General features: G+C 42.0%; 1 protein-coding gene across 1 annotated transcript; it reads right to left on the reverse strand.

Annotated features, from left to right (window-relative positions):
• Positions 1-7,849: 7,849 nt before the first annotated feature.
• NIPA1 (NIPA magnesium transporter 1) lies at positions 7,850-18,508 on the reverse strand. Its single transcript, XM_086609836.1, has 5 exons — positions 18,334-18,508; positions 15,061-15,108; positions 11,038-11,128; positions 9,627-9,787; positions 7,850-8,369 (listed from the first exon to the last, which is right to left on the reverse strand). Exons 1-5 carry the CDS (start codon positions 18,491-18,493, stop codon positions 7,858-7,860), a joined length of 972 nt encoding a protein of 323 aa, XP_086465962.1. The 5' UTR covers positions 18,494-18,508; the 3' UTR covers positions 7,850-7,857.
• Between the last annotated feature and the right edge of the window lie 905 nt (positions 18,509-19,413).

Raw genomic sequence — 19,413 nt, forward strand, 5'->3', positions numbered from 1 at the left:
TAACATTAGGTCTAAACAACCAAAACTGACAAAATCCATGTGATAGGTCCCCATGGAAGTTGCAACTCTACCTTTTCAAATAGGATGACACTGTTTTGTCACGTCCCGTAGTGACAACAGCTCCTATTTCTTTATCCTTCCTCCCTTGGGATTTGTGTTGACTTTATCATAGTCTGCACAAGCAGCTGCTTCAATTTTGCAAGACTTGGAAACAAAAATGGAGAAGCAATCTTGGCTTTCCCTCACAGCATACCCATAACAAAGCTATTCCTCATCACGTTACCTGTTGGGTTCTTTCTCATTAATTGAACCAACATGGTCCCTCACTCTACCCCATAATCACTACAACTTCTAGGCCACTCAAAGCAAATAAATTTTAGGCCTGTTTTATTCCCTAAGGTAAAACTTCATTCCCCAATTTAGAACTAGTCTAGTATTCATGACATGAGCTTTGCACTTGTAAAGTAGGTTTTTTGAAATATACATATATATGTATGTACATGTACATATATAAACCACACTAAGCAATATGCAGGTATTACCTATGTAACTACATAGTTAGAGCCTGGCTTTTCTGTGATTTACAAGATGGCACAACTGTGAAGTGTTTGAAAAAGTTCAACAACTGGTGAAAAGGATTCCTCAAAGGGATTAAAAAAAATAAATTAACTGTACCACCTAAAAAAGTCCAGTATAGACAGGAGCATCAAAGTACTGATACCTAAAACAGTTCGAAGTCTAACAGAACTAAAGAAATTAATGCTCCTGTGATTGTGTCAAATTTTGGAAACACATACACATATTCCTGAGTTAAACAGTAACGATGTCTGAAGCAACCAATTCAGTCTCTCCTTCCACTCCACTCTCCTCTCTTCAAAACCATCTCTCAACCAACCAAAAGCAATACTGAATCAACACCTGACAATATTAGCTGGACCCCTTTAAGCATTGTGGAACTTAGTAATTATCTGTTAATCATCTTCCTTATGTTTCTTCAACTGCTAGTTCCACTTAACAGACTGTCATCTGTTCACACAAAATATGAATTTTTTTAAGAGCTCTTAATTCAGCACTCGGTCATTAAATCTTTACTTGAAAGCCAGAGGTTGTGCTCAGTAAGAGACAAAAACGCATCTCAATAATATACAACAGCATGGTATTTTAGGCATGTTTGCAGAGTGTCTGGAAAGAACTCCAAATACTGAAACGGTGGTGACCTGCCTAAGCAACCCATCCTTGCAGAGTAACTCGGGAACACGAGCCACCTTTGCACTCAATAAATTTCTCAAGAGAGGTCAGTTAATGTAGGTACACCTCCAAGGCCACAGACAGGGGTTTTCAGGGCTTAATATCTACTGGGTGTATAAACATCTCATAAGGTTTAATAGTACAAAGAGCAAAAATGCCATGCATACAACCTCAGGAAACACTTCTGGGTCAGCAGGCGGCGTTGCACACCGGCTGACCGTTGCACAGTCATTCCCAACCGCGTCCAGGCAGGGAAGGGGCTGCGATGAAATCCACCATGCGCCAGCTACCCAGAGCTGCTCGCTGGTACATGGTCCCTGGGCAGAACGGTGCCAGCGGGCAGTTGTAAAGCATCCCATCAGGCTGCTGAATCCAGCGAGGTCTGTACCCAGCAGAAAATCGATTAGGGAATCAGGCAGCTGTAGCAGAGGCTCTGGTGGCCACATCCCTGCTGCATTTAGAGTCAGCTGGGCAGAACAAAGAAGCCCTGTCTGCGAGTCCACTTCTACGACAGTTGCACAGCCACATACAAAGGACTTAAGTGACTCAGCTTAAGACTTAAGGTCTTAGACCAAACCTCAGGAAAAATCAATGAGACTTTCTAATTTTTTTTGGCACTATCAGATTTTGGTCTTTTAACACTCTTCCCACATGAACTGTGTGGGTAAAATATATACGCTCAGGACTGATTACGTCCCAGACTTTCAACGATAACGGTGGTGTAAAATTGCTTTTACCACAATGCTGCTTTAGAGGCCTAAGTCGAGAGATGCACAAGAAGAGAATAGAGTGCTGAATTTTCCTGCTAAAAAAGTGTTCTCAAAATACATACTTCTTATCCTATTTAATTAAAAACCAGAGATGCAACATGTAGAAAGAAAAGGCTCTCTAGTTTTCTGGTCTGTCTTTGTATGTTGCATTAATATCATCAACATCTTTAAAAATAAAATTGCAGTGACACATCCTGTAAAGAATCTATGCCAATCTTTTCCACTGCATACAATATTTTATACTCGAGAGGAGCTAATTTCCTTGTTTAAAAATTAACTTGTACTTTTGACCAGTAGTAACAGAGGCATCCCCTAAAACACAACCGCAAAGACTGAAACAGTTCTTAATCACCAGTCTCACAATTAAAAACAAAACAAAACAAAATAAACAACAAACCACAAAAACCAAAACAAAACATGCCTGAAAGTCATATATTTGCCAGTACCCAATATGAGGAGCTAGGAATTTCAGATGAAGGATTAGATGGGCAGCCACTGTGATATTCCAAGTGATTCTTTCTGCAGGAAGCTCTCATGACAGTAAATTAGACTGGTGACACAGACTTCCTTACAGCTGTTGCCACTCGATGCACAGCCAACTGTGGAGTAGTAGATGATCTTGAAATAAAAGCTCTAGCAAGTAGCCAGTGTACAGGAACGCATGAACAGAGCACATGATAACCCTTCAGACGCAAGTGCAAAGTGGCTCAGGCCTCAACAAACACTTCTGCCAGAGAAGTGTTCACATTACCTGCGAGCAAACTTCAGTACAATGAAGACATTAAGACTACAGCTTGTTGGTAGACACCACTATGCCACAGCCGAGCCCTTCTTGTGGCAACTGATTTTTACACATGAAAGAATCTGCTGCTCTCAGTAGAAGCAAGGCTGCTATTTTATTAGAGGGTAATAGAAATAGTTTGGTCTTAGGAATTGAGATTAGGCTGTACAGCAGCTAGATGTGTGGGAAATTGATTTTTATCCTGTGTGATAAAGAGGAGTCACGAAACAAGCATTGAGCTAGAAATAAATCATTTATTTTAAAACAATACAGGTTAATAAATAGATTAGTTATCAGAAAACTTAATAAATAGCCTTTTATAATTTACACAAGGCAAATACAACATGCCTATAACTATTTCTTAAAAAGCAAAGAGTGTAAGCTTGACTTGAAGGCATTAACAAATCTCTATATACATTATTTGGAAGCTAATAAAATAAACCATTTTTATGTAATCTGTAGTAACTATATTGCAATAGCTTTGAAGCAACCAAACCTGACACTGTATGTTTGTTGCCATCCAGCTTCTCCCCATATCCCATTAGAACTACTTTTTACATTCTGGGGAAAAAATATGTAAGTTTAAAAAAAAAAAAAAGAGACAGTTCCACAGTTGAAAAAAGATTTAACTTCAAAATACCCCTTTTGCGTAATACTTTTCACTCTGTAGAGCAACTGTCTGGGGGTGGGGGGTTGGGGGGGGAGAGAACAAACGACAATTAAAAAAAAACAAAGGGAAAAAAAACCCCAAACTATTTGCAGCTTTTAAAAAAGATTTCTTAATCCATAACATTTCAACACTACTGTCTGAAACACTTGGGCACTAGTAATAATAACTGTTGACATCATTGGTGCCTAACATGGTACACACTAAAATTCTTCATCACTTAACCCAGTAGCACCAAAGAATTATTACAAAACTAATCTCTGTAAAGAAAAGACAACAAGTAATAGATAAACATTTGATTTAACAGCAAAACGTCAGCAGTTATACTATCTCAAGACAACTGTAGAATCCTTGATGTTTTATATTTATGAAACAAGAAGGTGAGGGGGGTATAACATGCAAACAACGGCCCATTTTAAGCACCCCATATTTAATAAACTCAAATCTTTCTTCAAATACAAACCCTCCATTTTTTAAATAAAAAGGAAAGCTAAACCTCAGGTTCTAGTGTTTCAACAAAGAAAATCCAGTGTTTTCATTTTTCAGTGCTAGTTACTTCAGAAAAATACATATGTTCAATATAAACTTAGATTATTAATAGGAAGCCTCACTTGTCAAACTGTGATATGACAGGTTCTTACTAATGTTACTTGCAGCTCACTAATAAATAGGCTCTATTTACACATACAGAGTCCTGGAAAGTCAATACAGCAGATAACTTGTTTAGATGTTTTTCTTTTTTACATAAGTATTTAAGGTGTAACAAATTTTTTTTTTTGGTTGTATCAAAAAGGTTTCTATTCTCCTGCTGAATACTTGAGGGATTTTTCTGTTTGACACCTAATAAAGATCATGACTGACACATGTAAATCCTCCACATGCTGAAGGGATAATGATCAAAGAGCTATCTTCAAGTGAGTACCAAGTAAATACGTTTGACAAGTATAATAGAAGCCAGACGTATGGTGTGAAACACCTTTCGTATGGATTTGAATTTAATTCAAATGCATCCCACCACTGTAATGAGTCCACTTTTTGTTACGCGTCACCTCTCACTCAGAACTGAAGTCATCTGGCTCGTAACTATCGACTGATGTAAGGCAAAGAGAACATAAAAAGGGCAGACTCATGAGGAACACCAAAGCTCAGGAGACAACTACGCACATTTGCTCCCTGAGATGATGGGACTCAGGTATCTGTCTTTGACTCAAAGTGCTTACTTGTCAAAGGGGTGGAAAAAAAAGAGGGAAGGGCTAAAATTCATCTTCAACAGTGCCTCCTTTTAAATCAGAAAAGCAATGGGACTAAAAAAGGTAGGACACCTAGAACGAGGAGGGCGTGGGATGGAAGGAAGAAGATCATACCAACAGTGACAACATAAAATGCTAATACATTTCTAAAGTTAGAACTGAACCAGATCTAGGTGCAGCAGAACTCAAAAAAACACTGCTGCGTGCTGAACAAAGTAGCAAAAATAAAGGTTTCCGTTATTTAGCATTCGTGATGTAAAAGGCTGCAGATACAAATGATGTGCAAGGCCACGAGAATTTCTTTCACCTTATGTGCTGGCTTTTGACATCTGTATTTTAAACAACAAGGTTAACTGGACATCTCTAGAAAGCTCATCATAGATGTGGAGCAGCTGGGGAAGAGAGAAGAAACCTATGCAGACATTTATCAGCTGTGAGGGTGGTGAGAGGACCACAGAACACGGCTGCTACTTTACTCTTAATCTGCATAGTGAGTGCTTATCAAGTAAACTTGTGGGTGTGGTGCAGAAAATGACGAGGTTTAGACAGGGCAGTCAAGTTATTTTGGATCTAATATTTAGCAATAATTTGCATATGCACCTAACATACCAGGATAGGCACTTTCTAAATAAACAGGAATAAATTTTAAAACAAAACAAGACAAATATGGCCAAAGGAGGACTAAGATGAGACCACAATCATTTCCATTTTAACCTAAAGATTTTCACAGAAGTCTTCAGAGATTAAAGGCTAGTACAAAAACAACATGCAACTCATGAACTCTGAATTTGAATTTTGAAAAGACAACTCGACTGCTTCAGAAAACAGCTAACATTGATTTAAAAGGTAGGTCACTATAGTCATAACCTATGTACAATTCCAGTTTCAACCAGAAAAAAGGGAATTAATGTGACAAAACATAACTGTCTGCTGACAACCAAGATACCATCTTCCAATCAATAATGGACAGAGGTGAGTTTTAACCAGCTTTCATAGTTCAATTCCCCCCATCTACAATTCTCAAGATTTCTAGAAACTATACAAAGTACTGGAAAATCCATGAAGCTGGCCTTTTCTCTGGTAGCACTATTTTATTTCACCAAGATACCCAGTTTCCATGTTGGGCTATAAAAACATGCATTTCTGCCAACTCAGAGTCATTCCCCCCCCAATTTGGAGTTACAAAACAGGCTTCCACACAACATAGTGGGGCTCTTACTCCCTCAGAATAGTCGCTTCAGAAGATTGAATCTTTAGGATGCACTGTTCATGATTATTGCTGCCATCAGAAGGACTTATTCTTTTTAAATGAAAATGGAGGCTGAGTTTTAAAGTAACATTAATTCAGAGGAACAAAAACAGTCACAAGAGTGGACAGTATCACTCCCCATTAATCAATGTCCGCATACCTGTCAGCCAGCCACAAAGCTACATTCATGATATCTTGATAAAGTGTCATGATCTTTTTCAAATGCTGTCTCACAATCTCATTGGAGTTTTTTGTTTGTTTCAAGACATGTTCTGAACTAGAGATGTGGAGTTCCGCTGTACCCTTCCATTTTTGTACTTAAATGGAAACCAATATTCATTACTTTTCAAGCTTTCTTTACCAGTTTTTGACTCGTGATGTTTTATCTACCAAATATAAGTACGACATGAAAATTAACTATTTCTTTCTTTGACATATCAAGTTCTCTAAATGGTCTAAACTGAACAGTTCAGAATAATTCCAATCATAGCTTAAGCTATTTGCACTGCTTGTCGAAATATTATTGCTGAGCTGTTCACACAGGTCTGTAAATTACTGGATCTGAATGAATATCCCTGTTGGATATCTGAAACTCAGCGCTCTGAATGCCTTTGCTTTTTCAGTCTTTAACCTCCTTTTCCTACATTACAAGAGGATCAGACCATCTTTTTTTGAGCTATGACAAATCCCATGCTCTTCTCTCTCTCAAATTTCTTTTTTGTGGTCTCTGCTTATTAGCTACTTCACAAAACGGTTTCCTGTATTTAGTCACTTAACTAGAATAAAGATATGCTGGACTGCTTTAAATAGTCCTCCCATAGATTACCTCTTCCCATTAGGATTATGAGTTTTTTAGAAGCTGTCAAGGCATCTAAGGGTTTCAGTTCAGGTTTGTAAATTCTTCCAAAAACACATGGCTCCTTCTGGATGCTTTATGTGTTTAGAATTTGAATACAGTCCAATATTACAGACAGTGAAATTGAATTACTAAACCAGTGTAGGCCATCTGAAACAAATACATTCACATTTATTCAGTATTTTTGGATTACAAAGGCACTGAAATAGTTCTGAGCTGCTTACAAATAAGCCACCATATAGGCAATGAGTCTGTGCATCTTTTGCACGTCATTCACAGTCCTTCTCTCTGCTCCCAATTAAAAACTCTCAGATGAATGCGGTATGTCTTAATGCACGAAAGTTACAAAGAAAAACGCATACCTGGACACTACCATCAGCTGATAAGTAAGTAGCCAAAGATTTTTAAGGGTCCACTGTTCTGTATAAAGAATTCAATTTAAAACTCCCCAGCGTCTTCACCGCATGGCAGACCAAGTTACCGAGACAGTCACTAAAAAGGTCAAATCTGCAGTCCATGGTTCAACCAACACTTGTCTCAGAATTCACAGCCTTGACGGTGAACACATTGCTATATTGAGACTAACAAATTGTTCCACTCACTTCCCCCCTCCCCCCCCGCCCCCTATATTTTAAGGTACATATCACTCATGAAAGGTGTCAGATTGAGTGCATTAGAAACTGATGTTCTCTGCCTGCAGAAATGGTACCTCAGAAGCCACAACACAAGCTTTCACACACAGGTCTGTCAGAATATCCCCAGATCTTTTCTCACGGATTACCTTTTCCAGTTAAGTAAGTACATCGGTCTCTATGCTGACTCAATCAGTGGTTCCAATTAAGGTCATTTATTGTGTTGACTGGGGTACATGGATAACTGTTCCTTTGAAACTGGATGGAGGCCTTCAATTCATTCACCTAGGCCACCAAATCGTCAAAGGGTAACTACCAACCTGAATCATATTTGAATCAGTGACCTAGACACGAAAGGCTCTGCATCCTTCCCTGAGCCATCCAGTTTCCTCTCAAAAAATATTTTAATCTGTTTTCATGTTAGGTTTATTTAAATCCCCAATATTGAAGTTGAATTCCTTGAAGACTTGTATAAGAACAATTCCAATAGACACTGTGGTGAATCCACAAGCCATTCCCAAGAAATCTACCACTCCTACATTACTCCATTCCCTGAAAAGGATAGCTGAAGCCAGCAAGACTAGGGTGGTAAACACAACATAGTAGATGGCACCAAACACAGACGAGTCGAAACATTCCAATGCCTTATTAATGTATCTGAACTGAATGATAATGCTACATCCCAATACTGCCAGAAGTACCAGACAGAGGTACAGAGCCCTTTGACTCGAGGGGTTATTGTGAAAGATATCTTGAGCAGCCAGCCCAATGCCTTTTGTGCTGGGAACAGTGAAACTGCCCAACAGAGAGCAAATACTGATGTAAACCATGATATTGGTAGGTCCATGAGCTGGAGCTATCCAGAAGATAAGCAGGAGAAGCATTAGCAGTACTACGCAGAGATAACCCACGAAAACTGGAAAACAAAAAGAAAACAAGATAATAGCATGGTGAGAACTCTTGGGTCTTCTAAAAACTTTAGCAGGCAAATCATGTCATACCAGTGAACTTCAGGCACACACCAGGATTAAGATTTGCTATTGAATATATATTCAAATCACTGAGCTTTTAGAGATGTTGTGGGCATCTGCAACTGATGCTGTTGTCATGTTCTTTGTGTAAAATAAATCATCAGGTAGTAAAATAAACACTGTTGCACATTTGAACTGGATTTAAGACAGCTTTTTTTGTTGTTGTTCTCTTTTCCATCAGGATTATACTCCTTAAAGCCCCCTATGACAGACAGCTGTGATAACATCTCATTGATTACCAGTTCAATAAAGAATGGTGCGTGGATCTAGCAAAGAGCTTAGACAAAGCTAGATCCCATTAAGGTGAGTAGGGAGAGCTGGAAGAACTGGGATGCTATATCATTTACATTATAGCATCAGCACACAGATTAGACTGGTGAAAAACATTTCATGCTTCATAGTTTTAAAGAAATGTATTTCCAATTAATTTTGATCAGACTGAAATGGAAAATTTACACCAGGGCATTTATTTTCCTTTGCAAATTTTTTGGATAGTTGATGTTATTAGGTTTGAGTTTCTCTCACCTAAAGCAATTAAAGGAAATAACAACAGTTGGCAGTTTAGCTCTTACGCAAGAAAAATAAAAGTGGGTCTGGTGTGTATTAGGACTAGAATGTGTCCTCCAGGAGCTAGTGGGGCTTTACATTCTCTGCGAGAAAGAACAGGCATTCAGCATATGTCTCAACAGCGTGCTTCTACACATCTTTATTGTGCAAAGAAATCTGCTTGGAACATAACTGGTATCTAGTGTAAACTTCTAATAAAAAAAACAAATGCAGAATTAAAGAACAAAAGACAATCAGTATTTTTGTTTTGTATAAAACAACTTAAATTGGCATCCTGGAATTATACCTTTCATCTCTAAGTAGCAAGATAAACTTTTTCATAATTTTAGGAAATTACAAGTTCAAATGGCCATTGTTCTGAGCTTGCTGTGCCAGATATTGTTTTCAAAAGTATCCACATTTTCCTTCATGCACACGTGCGTCAATAAATCTGATTGTTCCAAGTACAGCAAGGCATAGTTTTCCTACACAAAAGCCGTACTGGTTTGCCTTTGTCATTTTTCCTACCTGGTGGAAGTCATAAGCCTCTTCCTCCTGCATGCACAAAATCATTATGAGTTAAAAGAACAAAGTACCTGGATTTGTAAGCTTCTCTTCAAGCTCAGCCTGAGTCGTTACACTCTCGGACTTTGGGGAATGGATGATGAGAACAACAGACCCAGCGCAGCTCAGCAAACATCCCAGCTTGCCAAGAATGTTCAGTTTTTCTTTCAGTAAGTAAGAAGCTAAAATGGACCTTTCACAAAGAGGAAGAAAATTAAAAGCTTGAATACGTCTTGTTAATAATGCTCTAACAGTGATGTGCCACATGAATTTCCCTCTTAAAGGAACAGTATTAAATGTTGGTGGATCTTCGACCATATGTTGGTGGATCCTCAAAATGCATTTCTGACTTATCTTAGGAAAGATTCATCCAGTCTACCTTACTCAATCCTTGATGTTTCATCTCAGGAACAAACAAACAAACAACAAAAACCCCAAGCGCAATACCCCCAAAACCAACATCACATCATCCCCTTTAAAAAAGCACCGAACCTTCAAAACAGGTATCTGGCACCTGAAGCAGGTATCTACCTGCTAACAATTTGGTAAGCTGTCAGAAGCCCCATTTTATAGGTGCTACACAGTCATGAGATAAAAGTGGCCTTTAGTTACAAAGATCACAAGGCTCAGCTCAGACATGTAGCTGACCAAAATACACAAAATCATATGGCCTAGGACAAAATAATAGGTGGTAAGTAGAGTACCATCAGCGTGCTTCGTAGCGTACGAAACTGAAGACAGCCGTGAAGCCCACACATAGCAATCTACACTCTGAAGTAGTGACCAGTGTGTAGTCAGATATGCAATTCAGCAGACAACAGCAAGCAACAGAAAAATCTCGAGGAAAGACACAGCTTTGTTTTTAACTGCAGTAGTTTCACAGCTGTAGTCTGGCTGTTCACAAAACTTTTAGTTGCACATTAAACTCCTTTTAGGAACGCTTGCTGCCTTTTTTGTTCCCTCCCCTCACATGGGCATAACATGCAAGAAGCTATGGGCACGCATATGCAAAGGACTCTCTTGCTTCAGGAAACAGGACCAAATCCAATTAAATGAAAATCAGCATCATAAACACGTGTGGACTGTGGATAGCAGGGGAGAGAAAGAATGTGAGACAAAAGGAAAGATCTACATAGTAAGGGAACTGTGAATAAGAGAATAGATAGAAGAGTCCAGAATAAGCACGGTGAAGAGTAAAAAGATATGCTTATGTGTTCCATGTCATAGTGATAGTTAAAGCACAAGATGTTTTAGGAACCCTTTTTCATCATTGCCTTCCCCTCCCATCACTTTGCTGGGGAAAACAGGAATCGGTGACATTATAACACATCATTAACAGTCATAAGCCTGACATCTTCTCAGTGGACCTCCAGTGAGAGTCTATCTGACATTTTATTAAGTAGTAACAACATTCAGATAAGAACAAGAAAAGCAAACTCTTACCCAAATGGAACGCCAAGAGCTCCCAAGGGCGTCACTAGCACAGTTGGGACTGCAGTGTAGGCCAAGAAATTGCCTATTTGACCCAGAGCCACTGTCAAGAGAGCCAGAAATATGCCTTTAAATCCCTTTGAAAAAGAAGTAATGAAAATTTACCCAATACTGTTTGAGAAAGACTGGAAAACAGATGTCACAGATTTGCTTAGCTCTGATTTTGCACTTAAACAAAACAGCTGGAAGTTTTCTGTATTTTTAAATTATTTTTTAATATAGGATTTATATTTGCCACACAAGAAGATCCAAGAGGGCACAGTAAATCTCACTTGCAACTTCTCTTAGTTAAATATAAGTAAAACTATGAATTAGAAACACTCATGGATTACACTCAAACATTTTTATGAAGAGGGCTACAAGTATATATAACCCATTATTTCAGCTTTAGAATGTGCATACACGTAACACGAATGCACTTGGTTATATTTTCCAAAAACAGTATTACATTGGGGGAGGGGAGGGGTAAGGACAGTACTGAGAAAAGGAATCTAATAATGAAATAGTAAGCACATGCATAAAAGCTCTTCAATATACAGTAGATCGCATTAACTTTTCACAACACATCAAAAGTAACTCCTGACAACTGTAAAAAGACCAGATCCCTGACGAGTCACAGTAACAGCCTCACAATCTTAATTTTGTCTTTCCTCCAATAAAAGCAAATTCCAAAATGTACCACACTATTGCACATCACAGCTGTGATAAACGGTTCATGCGCTCAAGTTTTCAGTTAAAAAAGAAAAGCTGGATGGTTTTGTAAGTGCTGGCAAGTTTATAATAGGTCAGTCAACGTGATGCTTGGATAGTTACAGGGTCTGTGGTAACTGGCAAGAACCTTGATATTGAACACACATTACATATAGCTCAAATTTCCAGTTGATGTTAAGAGCCATTATCAGCACTTAAAACCATTTTGAGAATCCAAGCTGTCTTTATGCTCTGGCTGGCATTGCCCTCAACTATCAAATATCATTACCATCATCCTGTTCTTTACACCTGCAAAGCACTGTGCAAACATTAATTAATTTACCAAATGAGTTCACATTATCAGTAGAGCTGACGACCTGTGTAACCTACAGGAAACACGAAGGAGACAAACAAACTTACAAAATGGCAGAGTATGGCAAAATTATACTAATTCAATTCACTGTGCAGGAGTGAGCCAGAGAAGTTAATGAGCAGCATTTCTAGAGCACAAGAGTCAGTGATGGTCTCCTGAATTCTCCCTGCCCCTGGGAACAGAGTAACTCAGCTATCAGCCTCGGGCTTGTTTTTCAGCAGATGTATGTGGCAACTTCAGCATTACCTTCAAGGCATCTGAAAGCACTGGAGCAGATCTTGCATGAAGGACGGGACACAGCTAGCACGCTGTGTTTCTGCAGATTACATACATTTCCAAGTGACTCTGACAAAAAGTTGCTTTTTTTTGGAGGTCAGCTACCTTAACTTTCTGTTGGAAGAACTGAACTTACCATAAATTAGGTCTCTGAAGCTTCAGTCGAACTGCACATATTGTAAGGCAACTGAACTTACCAGAAGATTTCAGTATCACCAGGGAGTAAGAGTAACAGTCTCTTACCACCACAAATGACAGATCAGGACTAATCAAGATCAATTAAAAAAAGAATCTCCATAATTGTTACCATCTACCTGATGTTGAGGACCTTTGCTGCCAACCAGTCCTCTCTGGATAGAAATTCTTCTCCAGATACATCAATGCTGTAAGCCAATTCATGGCTTCAGTTCTTGAAGGGACACCAAGCTTTAAACTTGCTAAAGAACTATCAATATCCCCAAAGTTATTTCAACACAAAACTTGATGCACACTGACACGTCTACATTAGCAAGGAGACCAGAAATAGAACTGTACAGCAAAGATGTCTGCTCTACGCATGTCAGGGGGTTTATTTCAGACTAACTTCAGCCTGCTCCCACGGACTGAAAGTCTATTAGCAGCTGGTGTGTGTTAGGCATGTTCCTAGAGTGCATATTCCAGCCTAGTTTCATCTCAAAGGCCTGTCTGGGAGCTCCAACACTGCTCTGCAACGTGAAAGAAAGCCCAATTCATGCAGACAAACAGATTCGCTTCACAAGTGCATTCCCCATCTGCAATAAAATGCTAACATAGGTGTATCCACTAGAAAACCCAGCCACTTCTATGCTGCTATCAAAACCTGCACTGAAACTAATTAATTAGCCAATTAATTAGTTTAATGGTCATTCAAATACCTGTACACATGCTGCAATCACTCTTTTGACTTTAAACAAAAAAATCCTTTAGCAGAATCTGTAGCCCTTCCATTGAAGTCTTCAGTAACCCAGTGGATCCCAAGGCCCCATGATGGTCAGGCATATTATGCTGAGTCAGCATACCAACATAGAAATGCTTGTTCACCATCTGAACAAATATTGTGAAAACAAGTTGACAGAGTTTATGTGGGTTTTGTTAGTCATCCAAACTCCAAATTCCCTGCTTCAGAAGATGATGTCAGCTGTTATAATTTCACCCAGATAACTGAGGATATTGCTAATTCCTCAAACATCAGCTTTCTCTGCATCCCATTAGGTGCCTGCCTCGCCCTTGCTATTGCCATCTGTGCCTCTGTTGTAATTCTGAATCTATAACGTCCTTAAGCAATTCTTCCCTTGGTTCCTTTGTAAGTTTACTGAGGCTTTGTTTTGAAATACCTGCACCTAGCTACTGGACAAAAGCCAATTGATACCATTCCCTTCAGCTATTTTGCCTTCATTCAATTGTCAGCTCTTTTAAGCATGAAATCGTTTTCTCTGATTCACCAAGATAAACTCCTGCAATAAAACCTCTCCTATTTTAACTCCTTCTTCTCAGAGATTCAAGACGGAAGCCTCATGAGGGATTAACAGCAGTGATTAATGCACAGATTTATTGCTACGTAGGCAGCAGCGAGCCTGGCAGAGGAGGAAGCTGACAAAGTACTACTTAAACTCAGGTTAAATTAGCTAACTCTGGTTAAATTAGCCGAGGACTTCCCTTTGAAGCTCTGCTGGCTTTGACGCTTCCTTGAAGAACTTTGAAGAACTTGGACTTGCTTGAAGAACTTTGTCCTTCAAGGGATCTATCAGTTTCCATTCCTTTTGCATAACTTGAAGGTAACAAAACCAGAGACTTACCTTGTTGCCACAAAACAAGGTGCACAACTGGATGCACTTCAGAAACAGCATCAGAACATTTCCAAATAATTCACAAAAGGCTGGGTTAGAGTCTAAAAGCGGGGTATGATTTTAAACTCGTGAGTAAAACTAGGGCTGAACTGCAAGAGGAGAAAGGTAGCTGCTCCCTATGCCCTGGATTCAACATCAGAGTGCGAACTTAGCCTGAGCAGAGTTTACAAAGATACTAAGAGTGAAATTACACTGATCTCCTATCAGCACTACACAAGGCTTCACATTAATCTTGCAGATTAAAAGCAAAACTGAAACTGTATCTGTCGAACTAGAAATCAAAAAGGATTTATTTTTTTTTTTTCAGTTGAGGCTGGCTAAGTGCTTTCTGATCTCAAAAAATAACATGTGCTCAATGAGCCCTTTTGTGCAGAGCGACAATTTATTATTCAGCTTTGACTTTTATTTAAAATGGAGCAGACCGGCGCAATTCAGAGACACAAACTGCGCAGGAGCCCAAAGTCAGAGCAGTGTGTGGCTGCCAAGGGCTGCAAGTACCAACCGGTTCGGAAATCTGGACAGATGTCTGACTTGGGATTGTCCCAGCTCTTTGCCTTCTCAAACACCGTCAGACACAGCAGCCAGAATGAGAGTTTGCTGAAGGTGGGACATTTATGAGGGATGGGAATTTCCTGACAAGTAAGCATGAGATTCAAGATGAGAACCTAGATTTCCTGATGTGTCATTTTACCATCTAACTGCAACCATTTTACCATCTAACTGCAACTTCTCTCTTCAAAAAAAAAAAATCAAAGCTTTTAAGATACTTACTTGCAATAGTGCCAGACCACCATACTATATCTGTTAAGTATGAAGTACCTGGAAGAGGAAGTATAGGAAGACATATTAGAAAAATACGAAATTGCAGTATTTGAACTACAAAATAGAATAATTTCAACAGTCTCAACTATTAAGGACCTTCATCTTAACCCTCTTTGTCAAAGCAACTGATGGGAGGAAAACAAGAGAGAAGGTGCTTGGATTTGACCTAAGTGTCCAAGTTGGACCTTCTTAAGACAACATATTAGTCAGAAGCTCTGGTTTCCCGTGAGGAACCTATGCGACACTAACGTGTTACTACTCAGAGGAGTGTTCAAAATGTCACCAAATGCTTCTGACGGTGCCATTGAAACATGCATGTTAGAACTGCTACTAGGAGAATGGGAAACCTATGGAAACAAAACATAATTTGGATCAATTAGTTTGGTAATACAGCGTCAATGAAACTGTAGCAGAGAAATCGTCGCAGAGAAATTGTTTTGGCACACAGCTTTGGCAGTACTGTAGCATGGACTGATCCTCCTGCATTTGAGCATTGGGAAATGCTACGACTGAAGCCTCTGAACTCCTGACATACCACCACGTTTCAAAGAGAGGAGTAAAAACTCTGGATTGTCCCTTAATGTCTCCTAAATTCAAGGGTGATTATTTTCATTGTCAGATTATAGGCTCTTGCCTCAGGATGAGCCAGGGGAGCCTGTGCACCTCATTTTATAAGCCCTGCTTCTGTAGAACATCAAGGCTAATGACCACTTACTAAAGCCTGGCTTCCACTGAGCGCGACCTTGGCATCACATTACCCTCTTACGTTCTGCTCCTCTTTCTAGCAATTCAGCTCTGCATTTATTTGGGAAGATGCTCTCTCAAGACCTGCTGCAGCAATAGGCAACATCGTACTGTCTCTGAAATCCCAAGTGAAAGAAAACACAGTAATCTATAGCTCTGGAGATGTATAAAATATTAAGCGCTTGAAAATCACATTATATAGTTGAAATGAGATGGAAAATGACTAATGAGAATGGCCAGCTTTAGAGTGGGTGTAATAATTTTTTATACTTTTGTTATTGCATATAAAATAAAAACACTGCTGGGGGCACAAATTATAGAAAATATTGACTCAAGTAAGATAACTTTGCAAAATATTTGTCTCCCACTGTTGTTTCTAACTAAGGAAGAATTACTAATTGCATTGATACTATATTATTGATCCAATAGAGAAGACAGAAAAGACTTGAAGTGCCTCCTTGTTAATTATACAACACCTACTGAAGCCAATGGAAAAAAGACATAATCTGACACTGGCGATCTCTGGCCTGAAGCTCCAACGGCTAAATTCAAGGCAGAACTGCACTGTTTCACAACATGAAATAGAAAGAAATCCAGGGTATTTGCCTGGATGTCTCCACTCTGAGCACAGCAGTAGGAAATACTACGTATCACTCAGTAAGATATACAAATAGACATCAGTAATATCTTCAAAACAGGATGTTTTACAGTTGCCAGCACTGAGGAGACAGGCACACACCCATCACTCACTTCACCCAGTGCTCCACTTAAAGCTGTTCAGGAGTAATTCGACTCAACTATACTGCGAAATGGAAACTTCTCCAACTGCCTTGGGATGGAAAGTCATTCCTTTCTCTAGCGTTTTCTCATTGTTTCCCTTAAAAGATTTGTACCTATGATGCAAGTGTGATCTCTCTGTGGACAATAAAAATGGATTACAGCCATCTTGGAGGGAAAGGGATACTATGCTTGCAAAATAGTAGTTAGTCTGAGGCACTTAACCGTAAGGTCATTGCAGACAAGGCAAAATAAACTTGTTCGATCAGACTGCCAGCTGGTAGTAACCCAGTTGCGAGCTTCCTCTGCTCCACTGCATCCACCCGGAACACGCTAAGTGCAGCAGGCACTGGAAGTGCACTGCTGCTCTAACACTAACCATCTCGAATACACATATATGTGTGTGTATATATACATATTTACAGACAGAGAGAGAGAGAAAATACCTAGCATGTCCTGGTCACTAAAAAGGATTTTTCAGAAAAAAGACTTCCCAGAACCTATGGGCACATGCTCACACACATAGATAGACACCATCACCTGCAAAACAAACAGCTACTGAGCACAGAAATACAATTAAGGTCTCATGCAACCTATGTTTACAACTTTCCCCTCACATAAAAGCACAATATTAAGAACAAATAAATATATTGCATTTTCCCATAGTCGAAGCATCAAGATGCAACTAGCAAAACACTATTCAGAGGCTGCATGCTTTCGGGAGCTACAATTTCAGAATAAAATAGAGAAAGTCTTCATGCTTTGTGAATTTACTGCTTTGTTTTGGCTAAACTGTCTAGATAGCACACTCAGTTCCTGAATACGCTCATCTCATAAACAATGAGGCATGGGATTTCAATAAAAAAATACAAGAAAGAAATTATTTCATGTAATCGGCGTGCCTTTCTTCTCTACAAAAGGAAACCACCACGTGACCGACGTAACTTGTGCTGTGTGTCTGTGCAAGAGCTAGAATAAACAAGTGACAAGATGTGCTGGTGCTTTTCATGGCAAGAAACTCTCTGAGCCAGAGAAACGGGTTGGAAAGTCCCATAAGCACGTGAAAACACCGCAAGAGAAACCTGTGCACACGCACACATACACACGCACACACACATACACGAGTCCACGAATCGTATGACGGCGTGACAGAAGACCAGCGAGCAGGCCATGCACCGGGAAGCTGTTGCTGATGACTACGCTTAATACAGCCCCGCAGCTCTCCACCTGCCGTCCCTTGGTTACGTCCCTTACGGCGCGCTCCAGCCACCGACCTCTGATGTCAAACACGCTTGGGGTGACACTAAGGCCGGCTGCCACGGTCCAGCCGCCTGGAAGGTGGCCCCCGCTCCAGGCGGCACCGCGACCTGCCCCCAGCCAGAGGGTCTGCCAAGACCCGGGGGTCCCTGTCCTCCGCGGCCCCCAGGGCTGAGCCCCGCGGCAGACCACCCCCCGCCCCCCCCGGTGCCGGCCACCGGCGTCGCAGCGCCTTTTCGTGGAGGCGAGGGGAGGGAGCTGCCCCGGGGGAGGCCGGGCTGCTCCCGGGGCGGGGGCACCCACGGGACGCACGGTGCCGGGAGCGGTGTTCCGGAGACCGGGGAGGTTCCCGGGAGGCGAGGCGGTGGTGCAGAGGGGAGAGGGAGGCTGAGAAGCCCCCGGGCGGCGGTCTCGCCCGCCGCCACCGCAGCGCCGGGCCCCTACCTCGCCCGCGGGCCCGCACGATCCCCTTCTTCTGCAGGACGAAGGTGGAGCCGTTCACCAGGCTGGAGACCACGGCCACGCTCAAGCCCAGCGACACGGCGGCGGGGCCGGGGCTCTGCGCTGCCCCCTCGCCCGCTGCCGCACCGACTGCCATCCGCATCGTCCCGCCGACAGCTCTTGGCACGGCGGCTGCCCGGGCCCAGCGCACCCGGCAGCGGCTCTGCGCGGGGACCCGCCCTGCGCTGCGCTGCGCTGCGCTGCGCCGCGCCGCGCCGCGCTGCGCGACCCGCCCCGCCGGGGGCGGCTCCGGGCGGGCACCGGCGGCAGCCGCGGTTTCCTGGCGCTCGTCCCGCGCGGGGACGGCAGCAGGATGACGTCATGACAGCGGCATTTCTGTCGTGTTCCCCCTCCGCCACTCTGACGTCATGGGTTTGTGCCCCCCTTTCTTCGTGCTGGCACCGCGGGGGGCGAGGCGGCACCGGGCACAGAGCTGCCGGCCCGGCCCCAGTGGTGCTGCCGGCGGCTTGCAGCGTTTTGGGGAGCGGGTGGAGGGATCCCCGGCTTGGGGAAACATGGAGCAGAAGCTGCGGTCCCGCCGGAGGGAGCTGAGAGCGTCCGTGGGCAGGGGGGCGCAGGAGGACGGGCAGGGCGATGCAGGAGGGCAGGGGGATGCGGCAGGACAGAGGGATGCGGCAGGACGGAGGGATGCGAAAAGATGTGCAGAAGGACGTGGTTTGCAGAAAGACAGAGGGAGCCCCGCCGGGCCAGGGTTTCTGGTGTGGGAACAGCGCTGCTTTCCAGCGCTCTCGCTTCCCCTTGAGCTTTGTAAAATTTGTGTTGGGTTCCCGCTCCGGCCGTGAGCGCGGTGCGAGTCAAAGGCTAGGCGGGGGCTCGAGGCCGCCACCGCAGCCCCCATCCGTGATCCCGAGCTGCGGCTCGGGCCACCGGCCACCAGCCGGTCGATGTGCCGGGCAGAGACGGAGAATGGGCAAGTGAGCGTGTGGCTACAGACCGGGAAGGCTTTGCCACTGCCAAAGGTCGTGCAGATGGCCTGAAAACTGTGGGATTCATAATCACTTC

This window comes from Tauraco erythrolophus, chromosome 1 (assembly GCF_009769465.1).
Source record: "Tauraco erythrolophus isolate bTauEry1 chromosome 1, bTauEry1.pri, whole genome shotgun sequence".
Lineage (NCBI taxonomy): Eukaryota > Metazoa > Chordata > Aves > Musophagiformes > Musophagidae > Tauraco > Tauraco erythrolophus.